Source organism: Oncorhynchus mykiss, chromosome 27, assembly GCF_057628025.1.
Source record: "Oncorhynchus mykiss isolate SJ-2025 chromosome 27, ASM5762802v1, whole genome shotgun sequence".
In the NCBI taxonomy this organism is placed as follows: domain Eukaryota; kingdom Metazoa; phylum Chordata; class Actinopteri; order Salmoniformes; family Salmonidae; genus Oncorhynchus; species Oncorhynchus mykiss.
This window is the reverse complement of record NC_143048.1, coordinates 5,201,419-5,223,020: the sequence shown is the minus strand read 5'-3', so window position 1 is coordinate 5,223,020 and position 21,602 is coordinate 5,201,419. Positions and strand designations below refer to the sequence as shown.

Genomic DNA, 21,602 nt, shown 5'->3' with positions numbered 1-21,602 from the left:
CGTCCATAACTTAGTGATGAGCTTTGTGGGCACTATGGTGTTGAACACTGAGCTGTAGTCAATGAACAGTATTCTCACTTAGGTGTTCCTTTTATCCAGTTGGGAAAGGGCAGTGTGGAGTACAATTGAGATTGCGTCAACTGTGGATCTGTTGGGTTGATATGTGAATTGGAGTGGGTCTAGGGTATCCTGGAGGATGCTGTTGATGTGAGCCATGACCAGCCTTTCAAAGCACTTCATGGCTACTGATGTGAGTGATACGGGCAGTAATCATTTAGGCAGGTTACCTTTGCTTCCTTGGGCACATTACTATGGTGGTCTGCTTGAAACATGTAGGTATTACAGACTCGGTCAGTGAGAGGTTGAAAATGTCAGGAAGAGACTTGCCAGTTGGTCTGCGCATGTTTTGACTACACGTCCTGGTAATCCGTCTGGCCCCGCGGCTTTGTGAATGTTGACCTGTTTAAAGGTCTTGCTCACATCGGCTACCAAGAGCGTTATCACACTGTCGTCCTGAACAGTTGGTGCTCTCATGCATGCTTCAGTGTTGCTTGCCTCGAAACGAGCACAAAAGGCATTTAGCTCGTCTGGTAGGCTCGCGTCACTGGGCATCTTGCGGCTGGGTTTCTCTTTGTAGTCCGTAATAGTTTTCAAGCCCTGCCACATCCGACGAGCGTCAGAGCCGGTGTAGTAGGATTCAATCTTAATCCTGTATTGATGCTTTGTTTGTCTGAGGGCATAGCGGGATTTCTTATAAGCGTTCGGATTAGTGTCCCACTCCTTTAAGCGTTAGCTCTAGCCTTTAGCTCAATGCAGATGTTTTCTCTAATTCTTGGCTTCTGGTTGGAATATGTACTTGCGGTCACTGTGGGGATGACGACGTCAATGTACTTATTGATGCAGCTGATGACTGGTATACTCCTGAATGCCATTTGATGAATCCCGGAACATATTCCATTCGGTGCTAGTAAAACAGTCCTGTAGCGTAGCATCCGTGTCATTTGACCACTTCCGTATTGAACGAGTCATTGGTAATTCCTGCTTTAGTTTTTGCTTGTAAGCGGGCTTCAGGAGCATCGGTTTGTGGTGGTAAATAGACGGCTACGAATAATATAGATGAGAACTCTCTTGGTAGATAGTTTGTGCTACAGTTTTTCATAATGTGCTCTACCTCAGGCGAGCAATACATTGAGACGTCTTTAATATTAGACATCTCGCACCAGCTGTTATTGACAAATAGACACACTCCCCCGCACCTTGTCTTATCAGACGTAGCTTCTCTGCCCTGCCGATGCATGGAAAATCCCACCAGCTCTATATTATCTGTCGTCGTTCAGCCACGACTTGGTGAAACATAAGATATTAGTTTTTAATGTCCCGTTGGTAGTATAATCTTGATCTTAGGTCATCCATTTTATTTTCCAATGATTGCACGTTGGCCAATAGAACGGATAGCAGTGGGAGTTTACTCACTCGCCTACGAATTCTCAGAAGGCAGCCCGACCTCCCCGACCAGCCCGCCCCTTTTCCCCCGTCTTTTCTTCACGCAAATGACAGGGATTTGGGCCCGTTCCTGAGAAAGCAGTGTATCCTTCACGTCGGACTCGTTAAATAATTTTCTTTACAGTTCGAGGTGAGTAATTGCTGTTCTAATGTCCAGAAGTTATTTTCGGTCATAAGAGATGGCAGCAACATTATGTACAAAATAAGTTTTAAAAAATAAGTTACAAACAACGCGGAAAAACTAACAGCCATCCCCTCCGGCGCCATTCTACACGCCATATCTCCATGCTACAGCACTTGTTATTCTACCCCCCCCCCAAGCCATAAGACTCCTGAACAGCTAATCAAATTGCTTCCCAGACCAGGCCCACCCATTTACTCTAGTTAAAACTTGTAAAAGAAAGTAATGTTTGTTTCGATGGGCAAGGAAGAAATAACTTGTTGGGGCTGGCACAATTATCGTGGAATCGTGTAACCGACAATTAAGGACATAAACCGTGAACATATTTTTTGTTGTTGTAAAAATCGTCTTACTACTACTTAAGGGTGGATTCAACATTATATTTAGTAGATATACACTGCTCAAAAAAATAAAGGGAACACTAAAATAACACATCCTAGATCTGAATGAATTAAATATTCTTATTAAATACTTTTTTCAAATACATAGTTGAATGTGCTGACGACAAAATCACACAAAAATGATCAATGGAAATCAAATTTATCAACCCATGGAGGTCTGGATTTGGAGTCACATTCAAAATTAAAGTGGAAAACCACACTACAGGCTGATCCAACTTTGATGTAATGTCCTTAAAACAAGTCAAAATGAGGCTCAGTAGTGTGTGTGGCCTCCACGTGCCTGTATGACCTCCCTACAACTCCTGGACAGTCTGTGGTGCAACGTGGTGTTGGTGGATGGAGCGAGACATGATGTCCCAGATGTGCTCAATTGGATTCAGGTCTGGGGAACGGGCGGGCAAGTCCATAGCATCAATGCCTTCCTCTTGCAGGAACTGCTGACACACTCCAGCCACATGAGGTCTAGCATTGTCTTGCATTAGTAGGAACCCAGGGCCAACCGCACCAGCATATGGTCTCACAAGGGGTCTGAGGATCTCATCTCGGTACCTAATGGCAGTCAGGCTACCTCTGGCGAGCACATGGAGGGTTGTGCCACAAAGAAATGCCACCCCACACCATGACTGACCCACCGCCAAACCGGTCATGCTGGTGGATGTTGCAGGCAGCAGAACGTTCTCCACGGTGTCTCCAGACTCTGTCATGTCTGTCACGTGCTCAGTGTGAACATGCTTTCATCTGTGAAGAGCACAGGGTGCAAGTGGCGAATTTGCCAATCTTGGTGTTCTCTGGCAAATGCCAAATGTCCTGCACGGTGTTGGGCTGTAAGCACAACCCCCACCTGTGGACGTCGGGCCCTCATACCACCCGCATGGAGTCTGTTTCTGACCGTTTGAGCAGACACATGCACATTTGTGGCCTGCTGGAGGTCATTTTGCAGGGCTCTGGCAGTGCTCCTCCTGCTCCTCCTTGCACAAAGGCGGCGGTAGCAGTCCTGCTGCTGGGTTGTTGCCCTCCTACGGCCTCCTCCACGTCTCCTGATGTACTAGCCTGTCTCCTGGTAGCGCCTCCATGCTCTGGACACTACGCTGACAGACACAGCAAACCTTCTTGCCACAACTCGCATTGATGTGCCATCCTGGATGAGCTGCACTACCTGAGCCACTTGTGAGGGTTGTAGACTCCGTCTCATGCTACCACTAGAGTGAAAGCACCGCCAGCATTCAAAAGTGACCAAAACATCAGCCAGGAAGCATAGGAACTGAGAAGTGGTCTGTGGTCAGCACCTGCAGAACCACTCCTTTATTGAGGGTGTCTTGCTAATTGCCTACAATTTCCACCTGTTGTCTATATCATTTGCACAACAGCATGTGAAATGTATTGTCAATCAGTGTTGCTTCCTAAGTGGACAGTTTGATTTCACAGAAGTGTGATTGACTTGGAGTTACATTGTGTTGTTTAAGTGTTCCCTTTATGTTTTGAGCAGTGTATTATTATTCTAGTCTTACCATTGTTATTGTAGGTGTGGACACGTTGTTTTTAGAGTGCACAACCTACAGTAGACTACACTTGTGATTAAAATTATGATTTAATTCCATTTACGAGTTGTCAATTTATTAATTGTCTTTTTGTTTGGAGCGCTCCTGTCAATCTGGAGGGAGGACACGTACTTGATTATTCATAGAAGGAAGTAAGCGGCCAACAAGTGCTCAGCATATGTGGGACCTCCTCCAAGACTGTTGGAAAAGCATTCCAGGTGAAGCTGGTTGAGAGAATGCCTAAAGTGTGCAAAGCTGTCATCAAGGCAAAGGGTGGCTACTTTGAAGAATATAAAATATATTTAGATTTGTTTCACACAAGTATTTCTCTACACCTGCATTAACATCTGCTAAACACATGTATGTGACCAATAAAATTTGATTGGATTTTTTGGTTACTACATGATTCCATATGTGTTATTTCATAGTGTTGATGTCTTCACTATTATTCTACAAAGTAGAAAATAGTAAAAATAAAGAAAAACCCTTGAATGAATAGGTGTGTCCGAACTTTTAACTGGTACTGTAGCTAGGTAATTGGCACAGGTAGGGCACTGGGAGAGGCTATACGGAGACGCCAGGTGCCCAAAATGTATGACGCACGTCATGCAGCAAGGGTTGAATGGGGACGAACGGATTCGGTTCAGTCAGTTGTGCTAATGAGCACTCACCAGCTAGCTAATTTATTCTTGTGAGTTCAATGAGAATTAGAAACTTGTCTGCCAAAGTTGGGACTTGAGAGAGTCATTCCATTTCTATCGGGGTAATTGTTTATTTTTATGTAGATATTAATGCCGTAGTTGTACATTTTCGGTGAAAATCCCTACAATAAATGTGCTTTAGCTGTCATCCTGGCATGATATTGGCCACACAATCTAGCTACTTCCCTCTCCTTACTGCAGGACAGCAGGGCTCGGCATTAGCCGGCAAGCAGGAACTAAGGACACACTGTGCCTGGTGATGTTGTGTTGCCTGCTTGCATTGCAAACTCTCATTGAGCAGTAGACTGTATCACGGTGACTACCAATACTACAAGTTATTTTTTGTGTAGGCTGCTATCCTACTCAAAATATAATCAAGTGGGATGGAACAAATTGGCTACGTTAGCTGCTGCCAGCAACATGATACATCTGCCCGGTGAAGCGAAACAGTGGGAAGAACCTCGATACAAACTCGTTACGCTAGCTAATTGGCATGTCAAGGTGACATCCAGATGGTGGCAAATGTTTCCATATATAGACACACACCCTATATTTGAATAAAATCAACTATACATAGGCTACTGAGCTTGTCTGACGCTTTAGGGATTGCGATTTAAAAATACATACAAATTACAAAAAAACAGGGAGCCAGAGATCACTATAGCCTAACCAGAAGAACCAGCACTCCTGAAGTTGCTGGTAATAGGCTTCACCAGCGGTCGGCAACCTTTTCCATTTGGAGTGTCAAGTTATCGTACCATTTCTACTGATCTGCGTGCCAGTTGTGATTTTTCAGATGCACATTTTCGTGGAACAGTTTCATTTAATTTTATAATAAGTCTTCATACCTCAAAATCAATGTCGTGGTTAATCAATATTCTATCTAAATGATACAAATCTAAAAGTATCTTTATAGCCATTATTTAATAATAGGTTACATAGCTTACAAATATATTTTAACACTTTTTTGGGCTACTACATGATTCCATATGTGTTATTTCATAGTTTTGATGTCTTCACTATTATTCTATAATGTAGAGAATATTAAAAATAAAGAAAAACCCTTGAATGAGTAGGTGTCCAAACTTTTGAATGGTACTGTATATGCGTCTCCACACCTGTATGTAATCAGAAGACATATGCCACAAACGTGTTGTCAATGAAAAATACCGTTGGCTGCAACTGTGTTAAAACTGTGTAGAGTATATGTGTGCTTTTTGCGTTTGTGGAATTGGAATTATTTTGATGTGATTTGAAAGTAGGGGGATTTATGCTTCTATAACCGTACCGCATTTGAGAATCAATTCACATTTAGTTGGAGTATTTGTCTGTTTTGGCTTCCTAAGCCATTTCCCCTTTAACTAGAATATTTTTAGGTCCTTTGATTATAATGAGTATCGTTAGGCTCCTTTAGTCCATTATGGGGCTACTCTGTACATAACTAGTTATTGCAAAGCAAAACCGTCAGCCCCTGTTTAGTGTTTACCGCTTGGATACAGTGCCTTGCGAAAGTATTCGGCCCCCTTGAACTTTGCAACCTTTTGCCACATTTCAGGCTTCAAACATAAAGATATAAAACTGTATTTTTTTGTGAAGAATCAACAACAAGTGGGACACAATCATGAAGTGGAACGACATTTATTGGATATTTCAAACTTTTTTAACAAATCAAAAACTGAAAAATTGGGCGTGCAAAATTATTCAGCCCCCTTAAGTTAATACTTTGTAGCGCCACCTTTTGCTGCGATTACAGCTGTAAGTCGCTTGGGGTATGTCTATCAGTTTTGCACATCGAGAGACTGAAATTTTTTCCCATTCCTCCTTGCAAAACAGCTCGAGCTCAGTGAGGTTGGATGGAGAGCATTTGTGAACAGCAGTTTTCAGTTCTTTCCACAGATTCTCGATTGGATTCAGGTCTGGACTTTGACTTGGCCATTCTAACACCTGGATATGTTTATTTTTGAACCATTCCATTGTAGATTTTGCTTTATGTTTTGGATCATTGTCTTGTTGGAAGACAAATCTCCGTCCCAGTCTCAGGTCTTTTGCAGACTCCATCAGGTTTTCTTCCAGAATGGTCCTGTATTTGGCTCCATCCATCTTCCCATCAATTTTAACCATCTTCCCTGTCCCTGCTGAAGAAAAGCAGGCCCAAACCATGATGCTGCCACCACCATGTTTGACAGTGGGGATGGTGTGTTCAGCTGTGTTGCTTTTACGCCAAACATAACGTTTTGCATTGTTGCCAAAAAGTTCAATTTTGGTTTCATCTGACCAGAGCACCTTCTTCCACATGTTTGGTGTGTCTCCCAGGTGGCTTGTGGCAAACTTTAAACAACACTTTTTAATGAATATCTTTAAGAAATGGCTTTCTTCTTGCCACTCTTCCATAAAGGCCAGATTTGTGCAATATACAACTGATTGTTGTCCTATGGACAGAGTCTCCCACCTCAGCTGTAGATCTCTGCAGTTCATCCAGAGTGATCATGGGCCTCTTGGCTGCATCTCTGATCAGTCTTCTCCTTGTATGAGCTGAAAGTTTAGAGGGACGGCCAGGTCTTGGTAGATTTGCAGTGGTCTGATGCTCCTTCCATTTCAATATTATCGCTTGCACAGTGCTCCTTGGGATGTTTAAAGCTTGGGAAATCTTTTTGTATCCAAATCCGGCTTTAAACTTCTTCACAACAGTATCTCGGACATGCCTGGTGTGTTCCTTGTTCTTCATGATGCTCTCTGCGCTTTTAACGGACCTCTGAGACTATCACAGTGCAGGTGCATTTATACGGAGACTTGATTACACACAGGTGGATTGTATTTATCATCATTAGTCATTTAGGTCAACATTGGATCATTCAGAGATCCTCACTGAACTTCTGGAGAGAGTTTGCTGCACTGAAAGTAAGGGGGCTGAATAATTTTGCACGCCCAATTTTTCAGTTTTTGACTTGTTAAAAAAGTTTGAAATATCCAATAAATGTCGTTCCACTTCATGATTGTGTCCCACTTGTTGTTGATTCTTCACAAAAAATACAGTTTTATATCTTCATGTTTGAAGCCTGAAATGTGGGAAAAGGTCGCAAAGTTCAAGGGGGCCGAATACTTTCGCAAGGCACTGTATGGTATTAGCAGCAGCCCACTGTCCTGGATTCTTGACTTTTCAAGATTTAAAATCTCTCTCGTTACTCATATCGTCTTAGTGATCTTGTGATCAGTAGGTCCTCAGTTCAAGAATGCCCCCGACCTTACTTGACCTCCTTGTAGGGGCTGGCAGTAGGCCTAACGCCTCATTACTCCGAAAGCGTCTTTGTGTTTTGGTACACCAGAAGTACATTCATTTCCAATGGAACACTGCGTTTGCCTTGCAGAGGCAGTTGCGGTGCCTTCTGTGTGATGCATACATTGGAAATATTGAACGTATGCGTCAAACAATATGCGTAGACGGCTTGACAGAAATGGTAGCAGGAGGTGAATGTTGAACGCGTACCATTTTGTGCAATGATGTAGGTGTGATCAAGATGGACATGTCTTCTGTTCATAACGAAGAGGGAGGGAGCATTAAGTGCTGTGATATGGATGTAATCAAGCATTGTATTGGGTAAGATTAGAGTAGAATGATTTAAAGGCCTCCACCCGTTTTCGTTTAGTCCAGAGCTTGGCTTGCAGACACTTGGATCTCTTCAAGTCCTGGTGGTGATGAAATGCTGTTTATGAGAGAGCGAGGCTTGGGATATTGCATGTTATCATGACATGGACACTCTTAATCAACTCTTGCAAGGATGAAGAAATTGCCTGTTTTCCAGCAGCTTCTGCTCGTGTCTGCCCCCCTTACCTCTCACCCAGTGTGGATGACAGAATATAAAAGCTGTTTATGATTTCCCCTAGCAAACAGTTTTTTGTGCAAAGGATAGCGTTTGAGTTTTATTGTCTGTGCTCGCCTCGCAAGAACTTAAGAGTGCTGTGGAATTATATTAGGGAGAGCTAGGCCTACTGCTTACCACTTTTGCCTTTGTACTTTCTTAGAATTATCTGCCTCAGTCTAAGCAACACTTTAAAATGTATGCCTACACATAAAAAAAAATATATTTATTATTATTATTATTATTATTATTATTCCTTTACACAAAAAAGACCTCAAGGGAATCCTTTTGAACGTTTTGTCCAGGGACTCATCACTGTATTCTGTGTTCTACAGGTTGCCATTAAAATCATCGACAAGAGCCAACTAGATGCTGTGAACCTGGAGAAGATCTACCGGGAGGTACAGATCATGAAAATGTTGGACCACCCGCACATCATCAAGTTGTACCAGGTAAACCTCTCCTTTTTAAAACACCAGTATACAAAATATAATCCATTTTTATTTGTTCCTCCTGGGTTTTTGTATAAATGTGCAATGCCTATGGTCATTCAGGACATTTTCTAATGGGTGAGCAAACATCTCCAATCTACCTGGCCTTCACAGTCCTAGACCTTCATAGATATCAGAACTGACGTCTGACGGAGTTAATAACTAACCAACCAAGCAACGTGTCAAGGTGCTTAACAAAATTTCACACAAACTGTATTGTAGGGTTCAGGCTCTCGTGTTAATAGCAGTGGGGGGGAGCAGCAATGTTCAGCTGTCAAGCGCCACAATCAGGAGGTCCTCTACCAGTCATCCCGAAAATCCCACCCCAGACTTCACTTTTCTTACATAAGACTTTAGGTCACTTTGGTCGTTGGGAATGTGAATAGCAGTTAATTATTATTACACAACCAAATTACTCTGGTCCAGGCTTTGCTGTGTAATCACAGTGTATCATTATTTCCAACAGCTCTTCCATACAAACGGCATGGGTCAATTAGTCATTTCCTTTCAGGCCTCATAAACAGAGGGCAGTAGACTTGGCATCGGCTCTCATCTCCAAACAACCAACCCCCCCCCCCCCCCCCCCCCTCCTGTTCAGTTTGTCTTTGCTTCACAGGATGCCCCCTCAGCGGACTCAGAGGCCCAAGTTTCCCAATGTCACATACACAGCTCTTCACTGTTTCCAATGAACTCCTCATCCCCACCTTCATCAATATATGGCCTATTTGTCCCCATCAAGCATTCTCAACAACACAGAGAAGTTGTAGGCTATAATGTTGACATTTGCATGGGATAACAATCCATGTAATTTCTCCATTTGCATCATTGACCAAGTACTGTGACAGAATTTGGATAGTAAGTGCCATGTGATCGGCATGTTATGGAAAGCACTGGGATAAGTGACATTGATTATCCCTACAGGGTTTTTGGTAAAGTCATGGAGACAGGGGCATATTGGTCAGAAATGGTGCAGAGTAAAGGGTAAGTTAGCCCAGATGGGAATTTACATGAAATAACCACTTTGTGGGATTTCTATGTGAATGTATCTGATGCGTTTGTGTTAATAATAAATAATGTGTTTTATATATTTTTTTATCTCTATTCATCCCTTTGTTTTCTTTGGCTAATTCTAGGTCACGTCCCAAATGGCATCCTATTCCCAATGTGGTGCACTACTTCCCATAGGTCCCTGGTCAAAAAGAAGTGCACATAGGGAACAGTGTGCCATTTGGGATGCTGTGCACATAGGGAATAGTGTGCCATTTGGGATGCTGCCCTGGTGTACTCCCACACACACCTCTGGCAGTATCAGTACCCTCTCTCTACTGGGAATAGCGGAGCCGTTCAACCAGAACTTCGTTCCCATTCTCTCATGTGTTCCATATTTGTGTCATTTTTGTAATTCCAAAAAAATAAAGCATTCTTTTTTTGCTGTGAGCATCATATATGAGCGTTTACGGTGTGACATTTGCAACATTTACTCTGCTGATCAATGCAAGTTTGTATGAATTAATTTGTTCTTTTATGATCCTTTCATTTAAGACTGTTCTGCTGTTCTCAGTACACCCACGTCAGCCAGCCTAATACTTCCAGGAATCTATGCACGAGGATTATCAGATGAATTTACATCTTAACAGCACCAAGGTCATTGCTGAGGTTGGCCTTAATCTGTTTTGCTCTGTGATTATTGCTTACTCATTGTTTCCTTCCCTTTTTCACAGGTAATGGAGACCAAGAACATGCTCTACTTGGTGACAGAGTATGCCAAAAACGGGGAGATTTTCGGTAAGTGAAGCAGACGTACCAAGTGAATTTATTCCCGACTGGAAACGATGTCAAACAATTTTAGCTGAAAGATTTTTTTGTCATGCGTTGTCACCTCTCTTCTCCTATTAGTTATATTGTGTACTTGCATGCTGTAGCCTATATGCTGTGTACAAAACATTAACAACACCTGCTCTTTCCATGACATAGACTGACCAGGTGAAAGCTATGATCCCTTATTCATGCAACTTGTTAAATATATTTATATCAGTGTAGATGGAGGGGAGGAGACAGGCTTAAAATCCTTCTTTAACCTTGAGAGAGTTGAGACATGGTTTGTGTACAGTGGGGCAAAAAATTGTGCAAGTTCTCCCACTTAAAAATATGAGAGATGCCTGTAATTTTCATCATAGGTACACTTCAACTATGACAGACAAAATGAGAAAAAAAATCCAGAAAATCACATTGTAGGATTTTTTAAATGAATTTATTTGCAAATTATGGTGGAAAATAAGTATTTGGTCACCTACAAACAAGCAAGATTTCTGGCTCTCACAGACCTGTAACTTCTTCTTTAAGAGGCTTCTCTGTCCTCCACTCGTTACCTGTATTAATGGCACCTGTTTGAACTTCTTATCAGTATAAAAGACACCTGTCCACAACCTCAAACAGTCACACTCCAAACTCCACTATGGCCAAGACCAAAGAGCTGTCAAAGGACACCAGAAACAAAATTGTAGACCTGCACCAGGCTGGGAAGACTGAATCTGCAATAGGTAAGCAGTTTGGTTTGAAGAAATCAACTGTGGGAGCAAATATTAGGAAATGGAAGACATACAAGACCACTGATAATCTCCCTCGATCTGGGGCTCCACGCAAGATCTCACCCCGTGGGGTCAAAATGATCACAAGAACGGTGAAGAAAAATCCCAGAACCACACGGGGGGACCTAGTGAATGACCTGCAGAGAGCTGGGACCAAAGTAACAAAGCCTACCATCAGTAACCCACTACGCCGCCAGGGACTCAAATCCTGCAGTGCCAGACGTGTCCCCCTGCTTAAGCCAGTACATGTCCAGGCCCGTCTGAAGTTTGCTAGAGAGCATTTGGATGATCCAGAAGAAGATTGGGAGAATGTCATATGGTCAGATGAAACCAAAATATAACTTTTTGGTAAAAACTCAACTTGTGTTTGGAGGACAAAGAATGCTGAGTTGCATCCAAATAACACCATACCTACTGTGAAGCATGGGGATGGAAACATCATGCTTTCGGGCTGTTTTTCTGCAAAGGGACCAGGGTGACGGATCCGTGTAAAGGAAAGAATGAATGGGGCCATGTATCGTAAGATTTTGAGTGAAAACCTCCTTCCATCAGTCAAGGGCATTGAAGATGAAACGTGGCTGGGTCTCTCAGCATGACAATGATCCCAAACACACTGCCCGTGCAACGAGGAGTGGCTTCGTAAGAAGCATTTCAAGGTCCAGGAGTGGCCTAGCCAGTCTCCAGATCTCAACCCCATATAAAATCTTTGGAGGGAGTTGAAAGTCTGTGTTGCCCAGCAACAGCCCCAAAACGTCACTGCTCTAGAGGAGATCTGCATGGAGGAATGGGCCAAAATACCAGCAACAGCGTGTGAAAACCTTGTGAAGACTTACAGAAAACGTTTGACCTCTGTCAATGCCAACAAAGGGTATATAACAAAGTATTGAGAAACTTTTGTTATTGACCAAATACTTATTTCCCACCATAATTTGCAAATAAATTCATTAAAAATCCTACAATGGGATTTTTTGGATTTTACTTTCTCATTTTGTCTGTCATAGTTGAAGTGTACCTATGATGAAAATTACAGACCTCTCTCATCTTTTTAAGTGGGAGAACTTGCACAATTGGTGGCTGACTAAATACTTTTTTGCCCCACTGTATCTGTGCCATTGAGGGTGAATTGGCAAGACAAAATATTTAAGTGCCTTTGAACCGGGGGCATGGTAGTGCAGTGGTTCCCAAACTGTGTTGTATTTAATTTTTTGCAACTCAACCTGGCTTCCATAATACTCTTGAAAGTTGTAATAGTAGAATGCACAAGGTGCACTTTCAAAATTGGGTAGTGCATCATCTGTTCCTCTTGTCTGGTCAGTCATTGCATACATTCGAGAGCTTTTATAACGTGTAAGAAATGTCTGGATCAACTAACCCATGTCAGCTAATGTTTTTTAGCCCATAGATTTTATTTGTAATGTTGTAGTCACTGAAATGTCACATGAATACACATTATACATTGCAAAATGTAGAATGTTCTCTGCAGCCCATGCCAAAATGGGTAGAATTGCTTGAAATAGGCTTTAAACCGGCAACATTTTCTCTCCGCCAACCAGGGGGGTGTGAATAGTTTTGTGTCATGAACCATGCTTGTGCCCATAGAAATAAATGTGGCACGCACACAGGGGTGGCGCAAAATGTTCCCCAATGCTGGAAGGGTGGCCTGAGTGAAAAGGTTCAGGAACCCTGTGGTAATGGGTGCCAGGTGCACCGGTTTGTGTCAAGAGTTGCAATACTGATGCGTTTTTCACACTCAATAGTTTCCCGTGTGTATCAAGAATGATCCACTACCCAAAGGACTTCCAACCAGCTTGACACAACTGTGGGAAGTATTTGGTGATAACATTGGCAAGCATCCCCGTGGAACACTTTCAACACTTTGTAGAGTCCATGCCCCGATGAATTGAGGCTGTTCTGAGGGCATTGAAGGTCCGCAAGAACACAGTGGCCTCCATCATCCACCACCAAGGCTCTTCCTAGAGCTGGCCACCCAGCCACACTGTGCATTCGGGGGAAAAGGCCTTGGTCAGGGTGGTGACTCTGATAGAGCTCCAGAGTTCCTCTGTGGAGATGGGAGAACCTTCCAAAAGGACAACCATCTCTGCAGCACTCCACCAATCAGGCCTTTACGGTAGAGTGGCCAGACAGAGGCCACTCCTAAGTAAACGGCACATGACAGCCCACTTGGAGTTTGCTAAAAGGCACCTAAAAGGACACTCGGACCATGTGAAACAAGATTATCTGGTCTGATGAAACCAAGATTGAACTCTTTGGCCTGAATGCCAAGTGTCACATCTGGAGGAAACCTGGCACCATCCCTACGGGAAGCATGGTAGTGACAGCATCATGCTGTGGGGATGTTTTTCAGCGGCAAGGACTGAGAGACTAGTCAGGATCGAGGGAAAGATGAACGGAGAAAAGTGCCGTGAGATTCTTGATGAAAACTTGCTCCGGAGCGCTCAGGACCGCTGACTGGGGGGCGAAGGTTCACCTTCCAACAGGAGAATGGCCCTAAGCACACAGCCAAGACGATGCAGGAGTGGTTTCGGGACAAGTCTCTGAATGTCCTTGAGTGCACCGGACCAGAGACTGGAGTCTCTGGAGAGACCTGAAAATAGCTGTGCAGCGACGCTCTGTATCCAACCTGGAAGAGTTTGAGAAGATCTGCAGAGAAGAATTGGTAAAACTCCTCAAATACAGGTATGCCAAGCTTGTAGTGCCATACTCAAGAAGACTCAAGGCTGTAATCGCTGCCAAAGGTGCTTCAACAAAGTACTGAGTAAAGGGTCTGAATACTTATGTAAATGTGATATTTACTTAATTTTCTAAAAAAAACAGTTTTTGCTTTGTCATTATGGGGTATTTTAAAATAAGGCTGTAACGTAACAAAATGTGGAAAAAGTAAATGGGTCTGAATACTTTCCAAATGCATTGTATGTTACTGATTGGCTTTTACGTAATCTTTTGTCTGTTGAAGGACAGGCCGTAGGGAAAAGGAATGCCTCCACCTGTTGTGAGATGATTTGATTAAATGTTCCCTTGAGTTCCCCACCATTTGTATTTCTTGCCCCAAAGCTTACTTTCAGTGAAGATTGTCATAGGTGAGAACCATTGTGTTAAAACCATATAATTTGAATTCTATGATTGTGAGTCGAGTAGATAGTCTAGGAAATCATCTCCAAATTCACTATGTTTTGACTTAACAAATCTGGTAGTTTGTCCTAAGACCATCGTTTACATTGTTGTGCCACTTGGATGGCACCCACCGGAGCAGGGAGAGGGCAAGGAGGCGGCACGGGTTAATAGCGCTTGTCTGACCTCCATATTCAGTTTAGAAGTCAGTCAACAACAGGCTTTCTTCAATACCCGTCTGTATCTGTACAGAGATGATACCGGCTTACCTGTCCGTTCTATATGCCCACCATATAAGGTGGAATCTAAACCTAAGATAATATTGTATGATATAGGTCAAGATGTGAAAAGCATGATAGCGAAGTTAGCTTTTCTACAGTACATGGATGTCACAGACAGGCCTTCTTCCCAACGCAAGCCATTTCCCAATGGTTATGTAAAGTGATTTTGAGTTGTTTTGCATGATGTTTGACACATTGTACTGTAGGCAGTGCAGAGCTGTGTATAGTGATCCTCTTGTTCTGTGTGATTGAGGGTGTGCACAAGGTGAGTGGGTTGGTTAACCTTTGCCCCATTAAAAAGTGGAAGACAAACATTTGGGATTTTACTACTGGACTGCAGCAGTTATTGATATGAAAAAGCGAGAGGTATACTAACTGTGAATAATTATTACGAAAATGGTCATGAAAGGAGGGAAAAACCAGAAGAAATAACCTAATTTGGTTCTGTAAGTCCTATCTTGATGTACCATTGCGGTAGGAGGCGCATGTTCTATCACCAACAGACGCGCCGGGCTCTCTGGTCTGCTCCAATATAAACCAGCACTGCTGCCACCAGCCATCTTGGTTAGATAAGCAGCATTTTCTGGTTCTCGCATTTTTTATACAGTTGAAGTCAGAGGTTTACATGCACCTTAGCCAAATACATTTACTATGTTTTTTACAATTCCTGACATTTAATCCTAGTAAGAAATTGACTAAGGTCAGTTAGTCACCACTTTATTTTAAGAATGTGAAATGTCAGAATAATAGTAGAGAATTATATATTTTTCTTTCATCACATTCCCAGTGGGTCACAAGTTTACATACACTCAATTAGTATTTGGTAGTATTGCCTTTTCATTTTTTCACTTGGGTCAAATGTTTTGGATAGCCTTCCACAAGCTTCCCACAATAAGTTGGGTGAATTTTGGCCCATCCCTCCTGACAGAGCTGGTGTAACGGAGTCAGGTTTGTAGGCCTCCTTGCTCGCACACGCTTTTTCAGTTTTCTATAGGATTGAGGGCTTTGTGATGGCCACTCCAATACCTTGACTTTGTTGTCCTTAAGCCATGTTTCCACAGCTTTGGAAGTATGTTTGGGGTCATTGTCCATTTGGAAGACCCATTTGCGACCAAGCTTTAACTTCCTGACTGATGTCTTGAGATGTGGCATTTCTCCAAAAAGTACGATCTTGGTCCCCATGTGCAGTTGCAAACTATAGTCTGTCTTTTTTTTATGGCGGTTTTGGAGCAGTGGCTTCTTCCTTGCTGAGCGGCCTTTCAGGTCATAATTTTCTGGAATTTTCCAAGCTGTTCATAGGCACAGTCAACTTTAGTGTATGTAAACTTCTGACCCACTGGAATTGTGATACAGTGAAATAATCTGTCTGTAAACAATTGTTGGAAAAATGACTTGTGTCATGCACAAAGTAGATGTCCTAACCGACATGCCAAAACTATAGTTTGTTAACAAGAAATGTGGTTGAAAATGAGTTTTAATGACTCCAACCTAAGTGTATGTAATCTTCCGACTTCAACTGTATTTTTTTGTATAGAGGGAGCAAAGGGAGTGCTTGCTTGACACGTGAATGATGACATTTCTTTACCCGTGAACAAAGTGAAGAGACAAGGCCCGCCGCAACGTTGTCTGCCTTATCCATGCCCATTGACGATGCACAGAGTGCAGTTGAGTTTTTTGCTTGTCCATGATGGAGCTGGAAACATGAGTGCAGGCAGATATTAAGTACAGTGCCTTCAAAAAGTATTCACACTCATCCACTTTTTCATCATTTGTTGTGTTACATGGTGGGATTAAAATTGATTTAATTGTCAAGGATCTAAACAAAATACTCAAGTCAACGTTGAAGAAAATGTCTAACTTAAAAAAAATATATATATTTTTTAATTATACAAAATTAAACACTAATACAGTGTGTTTGGAAGTATTCAGACCCCTTTACTTTTCCCAGATTTTGTTACGTTAGCCTTATTCTAAAATAGATTTAAATCGTTTTTTCCTCATCAATCAACACACAACCCCACAATGACAAAGCAAAAACTTGTATTAAATGTTTGCAAATGAATTAAAAATGAACTGCAGTATCACATTTTACATAAGTGTTCAGACCGTTTACTCAGTACCTTGTTGAAGCACCTCCGCCAGCAATTACAGCCTCGAGTCTTCTTGGGGATGACACTACAACCGTGGCACACCTTATATAGACAGGTCTGTCGGTTTGTGTGTGTGCCTTTCTAAATCATGTCCAATCAATTGAATTTACCACAGGTTGACTCCAATCAAATTGTAGAAACATCTCAAGGATGATCAATGGAAACAGGATGCACCTGAGGTCAATTTTGAGTCTCATAGCAAAGGGTCTGAATGTGAATAAGTTATTTATTTTTTTCTAAATTTGAAAAAATACTAAAACCTTTTTTCACTTTGTATTGTGTGTAAATTGCTGAGGTGTATTTATTTCATTCATTTTAGAATAAGGCTGTAACGTAACAAAGTGAAACAAGTCAAGAGGTCTGAATACTTTCCGTAGGCACTGTATATCTTGATTACACAAGTATTCAACCCCCTGAGTCAATACATGTTAGAATCACCTTTGGCAGTGATTACAGCTGCGAGTCTTTCTGGCTAAGTCTCTAAGAGCTTTACACACCTGGATTTTACAATATTTGCACATTATTCTTTTGAAAATTATTCAAGCTCTGTCATTACTAGACAGCCATTTTCAAGTCTTGCCATAGATTTGCAAGCAAATTTAAGTCCAAACTGTAGCTAGGCCACTCGGGAACATTCAATGTGGTCTTGGTAAGCAACTCCAGTGTATATTTGGCCTTGTGTATTAGGTTTGTCCTGCTGAAAGGTGAATTTGTCTCCTAGTGTCTGTTGGAAAGCAGACTGGACCATGTTTTCCTCAAGGATTTTGCCTGTGTTAGCTGTATTATTTTTATCCTACAATACTCCCTAGTCCTTGCCAATGACGAGCATACCCATAACATGATGCAGCCGGCACCCTGCTTGAAAATATTAAGTGGTACTCAGTGACACTGTGTTGGATTTGCCCCAAAGGTAACTCTTTTTATTCAAGACATGAAGCTAACTTTTTTTTGCAGTTTTGCTTTAGTGCCTTATTGGAAACAGGATACATGTTTTGGAATATTTTTATTCTATACAGGCTTCCTTCTTTTCACTTATTTAGGTTATTGTTGTGGAGTAACTCCAATGTTGTTGAGACATCCTCAGTTTTCTCCTGTCACAGCCATTAAACTCTGTTTCAAACATTGGCCTCATTGTGAAATATCTGTCCAGTTTCCTTCCTCTCTGGCAATTGAGTTAGAAAAGACACCTGTGTCTTTGTAGTGACTGGGTGTATTGATACACCGTCCAAAGTGTAAGTAAGAATTTCACCATACTCCAAGGGATATTCAATGTCTGCTTTTTATTTTTACCCATCTACCAATATGTGCCGCCCTTGCGAGGCATTGGAAAACTTCCTTGGTCTTTGTGGTTGAATCTGTGTTTGAAATGCACTGCTCGACTGAGGGACCTTACAGATAATTGTATGCGTGTGCTACAGAGATTAGGTTGTCATTCAGAAATCCTGTTAACCTCTACGGGATCGGTGTCCTTCCCACTGTTGAGCTAACATGTGCTAATGTGATTAGCATGACGTTGTAAGTAACAAGAAAATGTCCATGTCTTATATGGGAGGAAAGCTTAAATTCTTGCTAATCTAACTGCACTGTACAATTTTACAGTAGCTATTACAGTGAAAAAAACATGCTATTGTTTGAGGAGAGTACACAACAACAACTGGTTTGATACATTCACCTCTGAAGGTAAATAATGTACTTACATTGAGTAATCTTGCTCTGATTTGTCATCCTGAGGGTCCCAGAGATCAAATGTAGCATAGTTTTGTTTGATAAAATCCGTTCTACAGTTTGAACCCCTGCTGTGTCTGCCCCCCCACCCCTACACACGTGATTATTACCATATCATTTGTGTATGTTCTCTATAGTTATGTACTTGAAAATATATAAATTGACCAGACTTTGAACAGTAATGCAATGGTTCATTGGATCAGTAAAACTTTGCACATACACTACAATCTAAATTACATCTAGACTCCTAAGTGATATAATGGCATTTCCCTTGCATTTCAAAGCTGATGGAACAGGTTATATTTCACCATATATAATGTGTTCTCCTACATTAATTTCACATTTCCACTAACGTCAGTGTTGAGAAAAAGGGTCCGATCCTCTACACTTTTATTGCATGCAAACCTATTATTTGACTTGTTAAGCAAATTTGTACTCCTGAACATATCTAGGCTTGCCATAACAAAGGTGTTAAATACATTTCAGATTTTAATTTTTAATTAATTTGTAACTATTTCTAAAAACATAATTCCATTATGTGTGTGCGTGTGTGTGTGGGCCAGTGACCCAACATCTCAATATAATACCTTTTTAAATGTAGACTGTAACTCAACAAAATGTGGAATAAATCCAGTAGTGTGAATACTTTCCGAAGACACTATGTTTTTCGTGTTCCATTTTTTAAATTTTCTTACACACACTCTCACATCTTAGGGTGTGTGATTTTGCCAAGTCAGAGTAATGCATGTATACAAGAGGTTCAGGAGGAGGGAAATGTAGCAAATCAAACAGTTGATGCCTTTTGGATGGTCATCATGTGTGTGTGCACAAAGCAGCGATACTGCACTAAATAAACAGACTGTGTGTTTGACACTGCGTCTCCCCGTGCCTGGGTTATGCCAGGGCCAAGCTCAGAGCTGACACTGGTGTTGATTCTAACAACAGCCATCTTGTTTTCACCACGACTGATAATGAAGGGTACAGAGTAGGGGCGAGTGAATGGGACAAAGACGACTGCATTGATACCGGGGCCGCATCCCAAATGACACCCTATTCCCTTTTTAGTGCGCTTCTTTTGACCAGGGCCCTTAATGTGTGCACTACATAGGGAAATAGGGTGCCATTTGGGACTCTTTCCGGGGCCGTATTGGCTTCTGTGGCACTTGGAAGACTTGCAATCAGCCTATTATGATAGAAATAGACTGGACTTGATTGTGCGCCCAGTACATTGGGTAACCTCATTTCAAAGAATCCTTAGATTGCTTCGCAGATCATGTCTAGGTATTACAGAACCATTTTGTCCCCACTTATTGTGCTGTAAGTCATGATTGCGTGATGTAATATGGTTAGGTAATGCATCAACATCATCACTGAGATTGACAGACACGCAGCAAGCAGCACAATAGCTGACGTAAGTAAACAGGATTATAATGTTCTGTTTTCTTCCACTATAAACAGACATCCCTTCCACTTAACATCAATCTAAAGATCCACCAAGCTACATTTGTACAACTTGACTGAGTAGCTGGCTGTCAAGTAGCTTCGCTTAAAGCCACAATTCTTTACCCATTCACCAGAAAGCACTTCACCCATCTTCCCCTACCCCTTTCAACAGCCCCCCCCCCCCCCCCCCATTTCTCCTTCACCCAAATCCAGATAGCTGATGTTCTGAAAGAGCTGCGAAATCTGGATCCCTACAAATCAGCCAGGCTAGACAATCTGGACCCTCTCTTTCGAAAATGATCCGCTGCAATTGTTGCATCCCCTATTACTAGCCTGTTCAACCTCTCTTTCGTATCGTCTGAGCCACTCTAGATCCAAACTGTTACAGACCTATATCTATCACGCTCAAGGTCCTAAACCATATCATAACTGCCATCGATAAGAGACAATACTGTGCAGCTGTATTCATCGACCTGGCCAAGGCTATCGACCCTGTCATTCACCACATTCTTATCGGCAGACTCAGCAGCCTTGGTTTCTCAAATGACTGCCTCGCCTGGTTCACCAACTACTTCTCAGACAGAGTTCAGTGTGTCAAATCGGAGGGCCTGTTCTCCGGACCTCTGGCAGTCTCTATGGTGGTGCTACAGGGTTCAATTCTCGTACCGACTCTTCTCTGTATACATCGCTCTTGCTGCTGGTGATTATTTGATCCACCTCTATGCAGAAGACACCCTTCTGTATACTTCTTGCCCTTCTTTGGACACTGTGTTAACTAACCTCCAGACGAGCTTCAATGCCATACAACTCTCCTTCCGTGGCCTCCAACTGCTCTTAAATGCAAGTTAAACTAAATGCATGCACTTCAACCGATCACTGCCTGCACGTGCCCGCCCGTCCAGCATCACTTCTCTGGACGGTTCTGACTTAGAATATGTGGACATCTACAAATACCTATGTGTCTGGTTAGACTGTAAACTCTCCTTCCAGACTCACATTAAGCATCTCCAATCCAAAATTAAATCTAGAATCAGTATCCTATTTTGCAACAAAGCATCCTTCACTCATGCTGCCAAACATACCCTCGTAAAACTGACTATTCTACCGATCCTTGACTTCGTCAGTGTCATTTACAAAAACGCTCTACTCAACAAACTGGATGCAGTCTATCACTGTTTTGTCACCAAAGCCCCATATACTACCCACCACTGCGACCTGTACGCTCTTGTTGGCTGGCCCTCGCTTCATATTCCATCGCCAAACCCACTGGCTCCAGGTCATCTACAAGTCTTTGCTAGGTAAAGCCCCGCCTTATCTCAGTGCACTGGTCACCATAGCAGCACCCACCCATGCACGCTCTCCAGCAGGTATATTTCACTGGTCACCACCAAAGCCAATTCCTCCTTTGGCCACCTTTCCTTCCAGTTCTCTGCTGCCTATGACTGGAAGAATTGCAAAAATCACTGAAGTTGGAGACTCATATCTCTCTAACTTTAAGCACCAGCTGTCAAAGCAGCTCACATATCACTGCACCTGTGCATAGCCCATCTGTAACAGCCCATCCAACTACCTCATCCCCATACTGTTTTTTTTTTTTTGCTCCTTTGCACCCCA

General features: G+C 42.2%; 1 protein-coding gene across 4 annotated transcripts in view; it reads left to right on the top strand.

Annotated features, from left to right (window-relative positions):
* The window catches only part of sik2b (salt-inducible kinase 2b), a 65,665-nt gene that overhangs the window by 7,267 nt on the left and 36,796 nt on the right, over nt 1-21,602 (top strand). For 3 of the 4 annotated variants that reach the window (XM_090224237.1, XM_036964956.2, XM_090224241.1), the window contains exons 2-3: nt 8,517-8,633; nt 10,394-10,457. In XM_090224237.1, coding sequence (XP_090080363.1) covers nt 8,592-8,633; nt 10,394-10,457 — 106 coding nt within the window. In that variant the 5' untranslated portion in view covers nt 8,517-8,591. Of the gene's footprint in view, nt 1-8,241; nt 8,380-8,516; nt 8,634-10,393; nt 10,458-21,602 lie in introns of those variants that run through there. The other variant, XM_090224236.1, reaches the window with a different exon arrangement.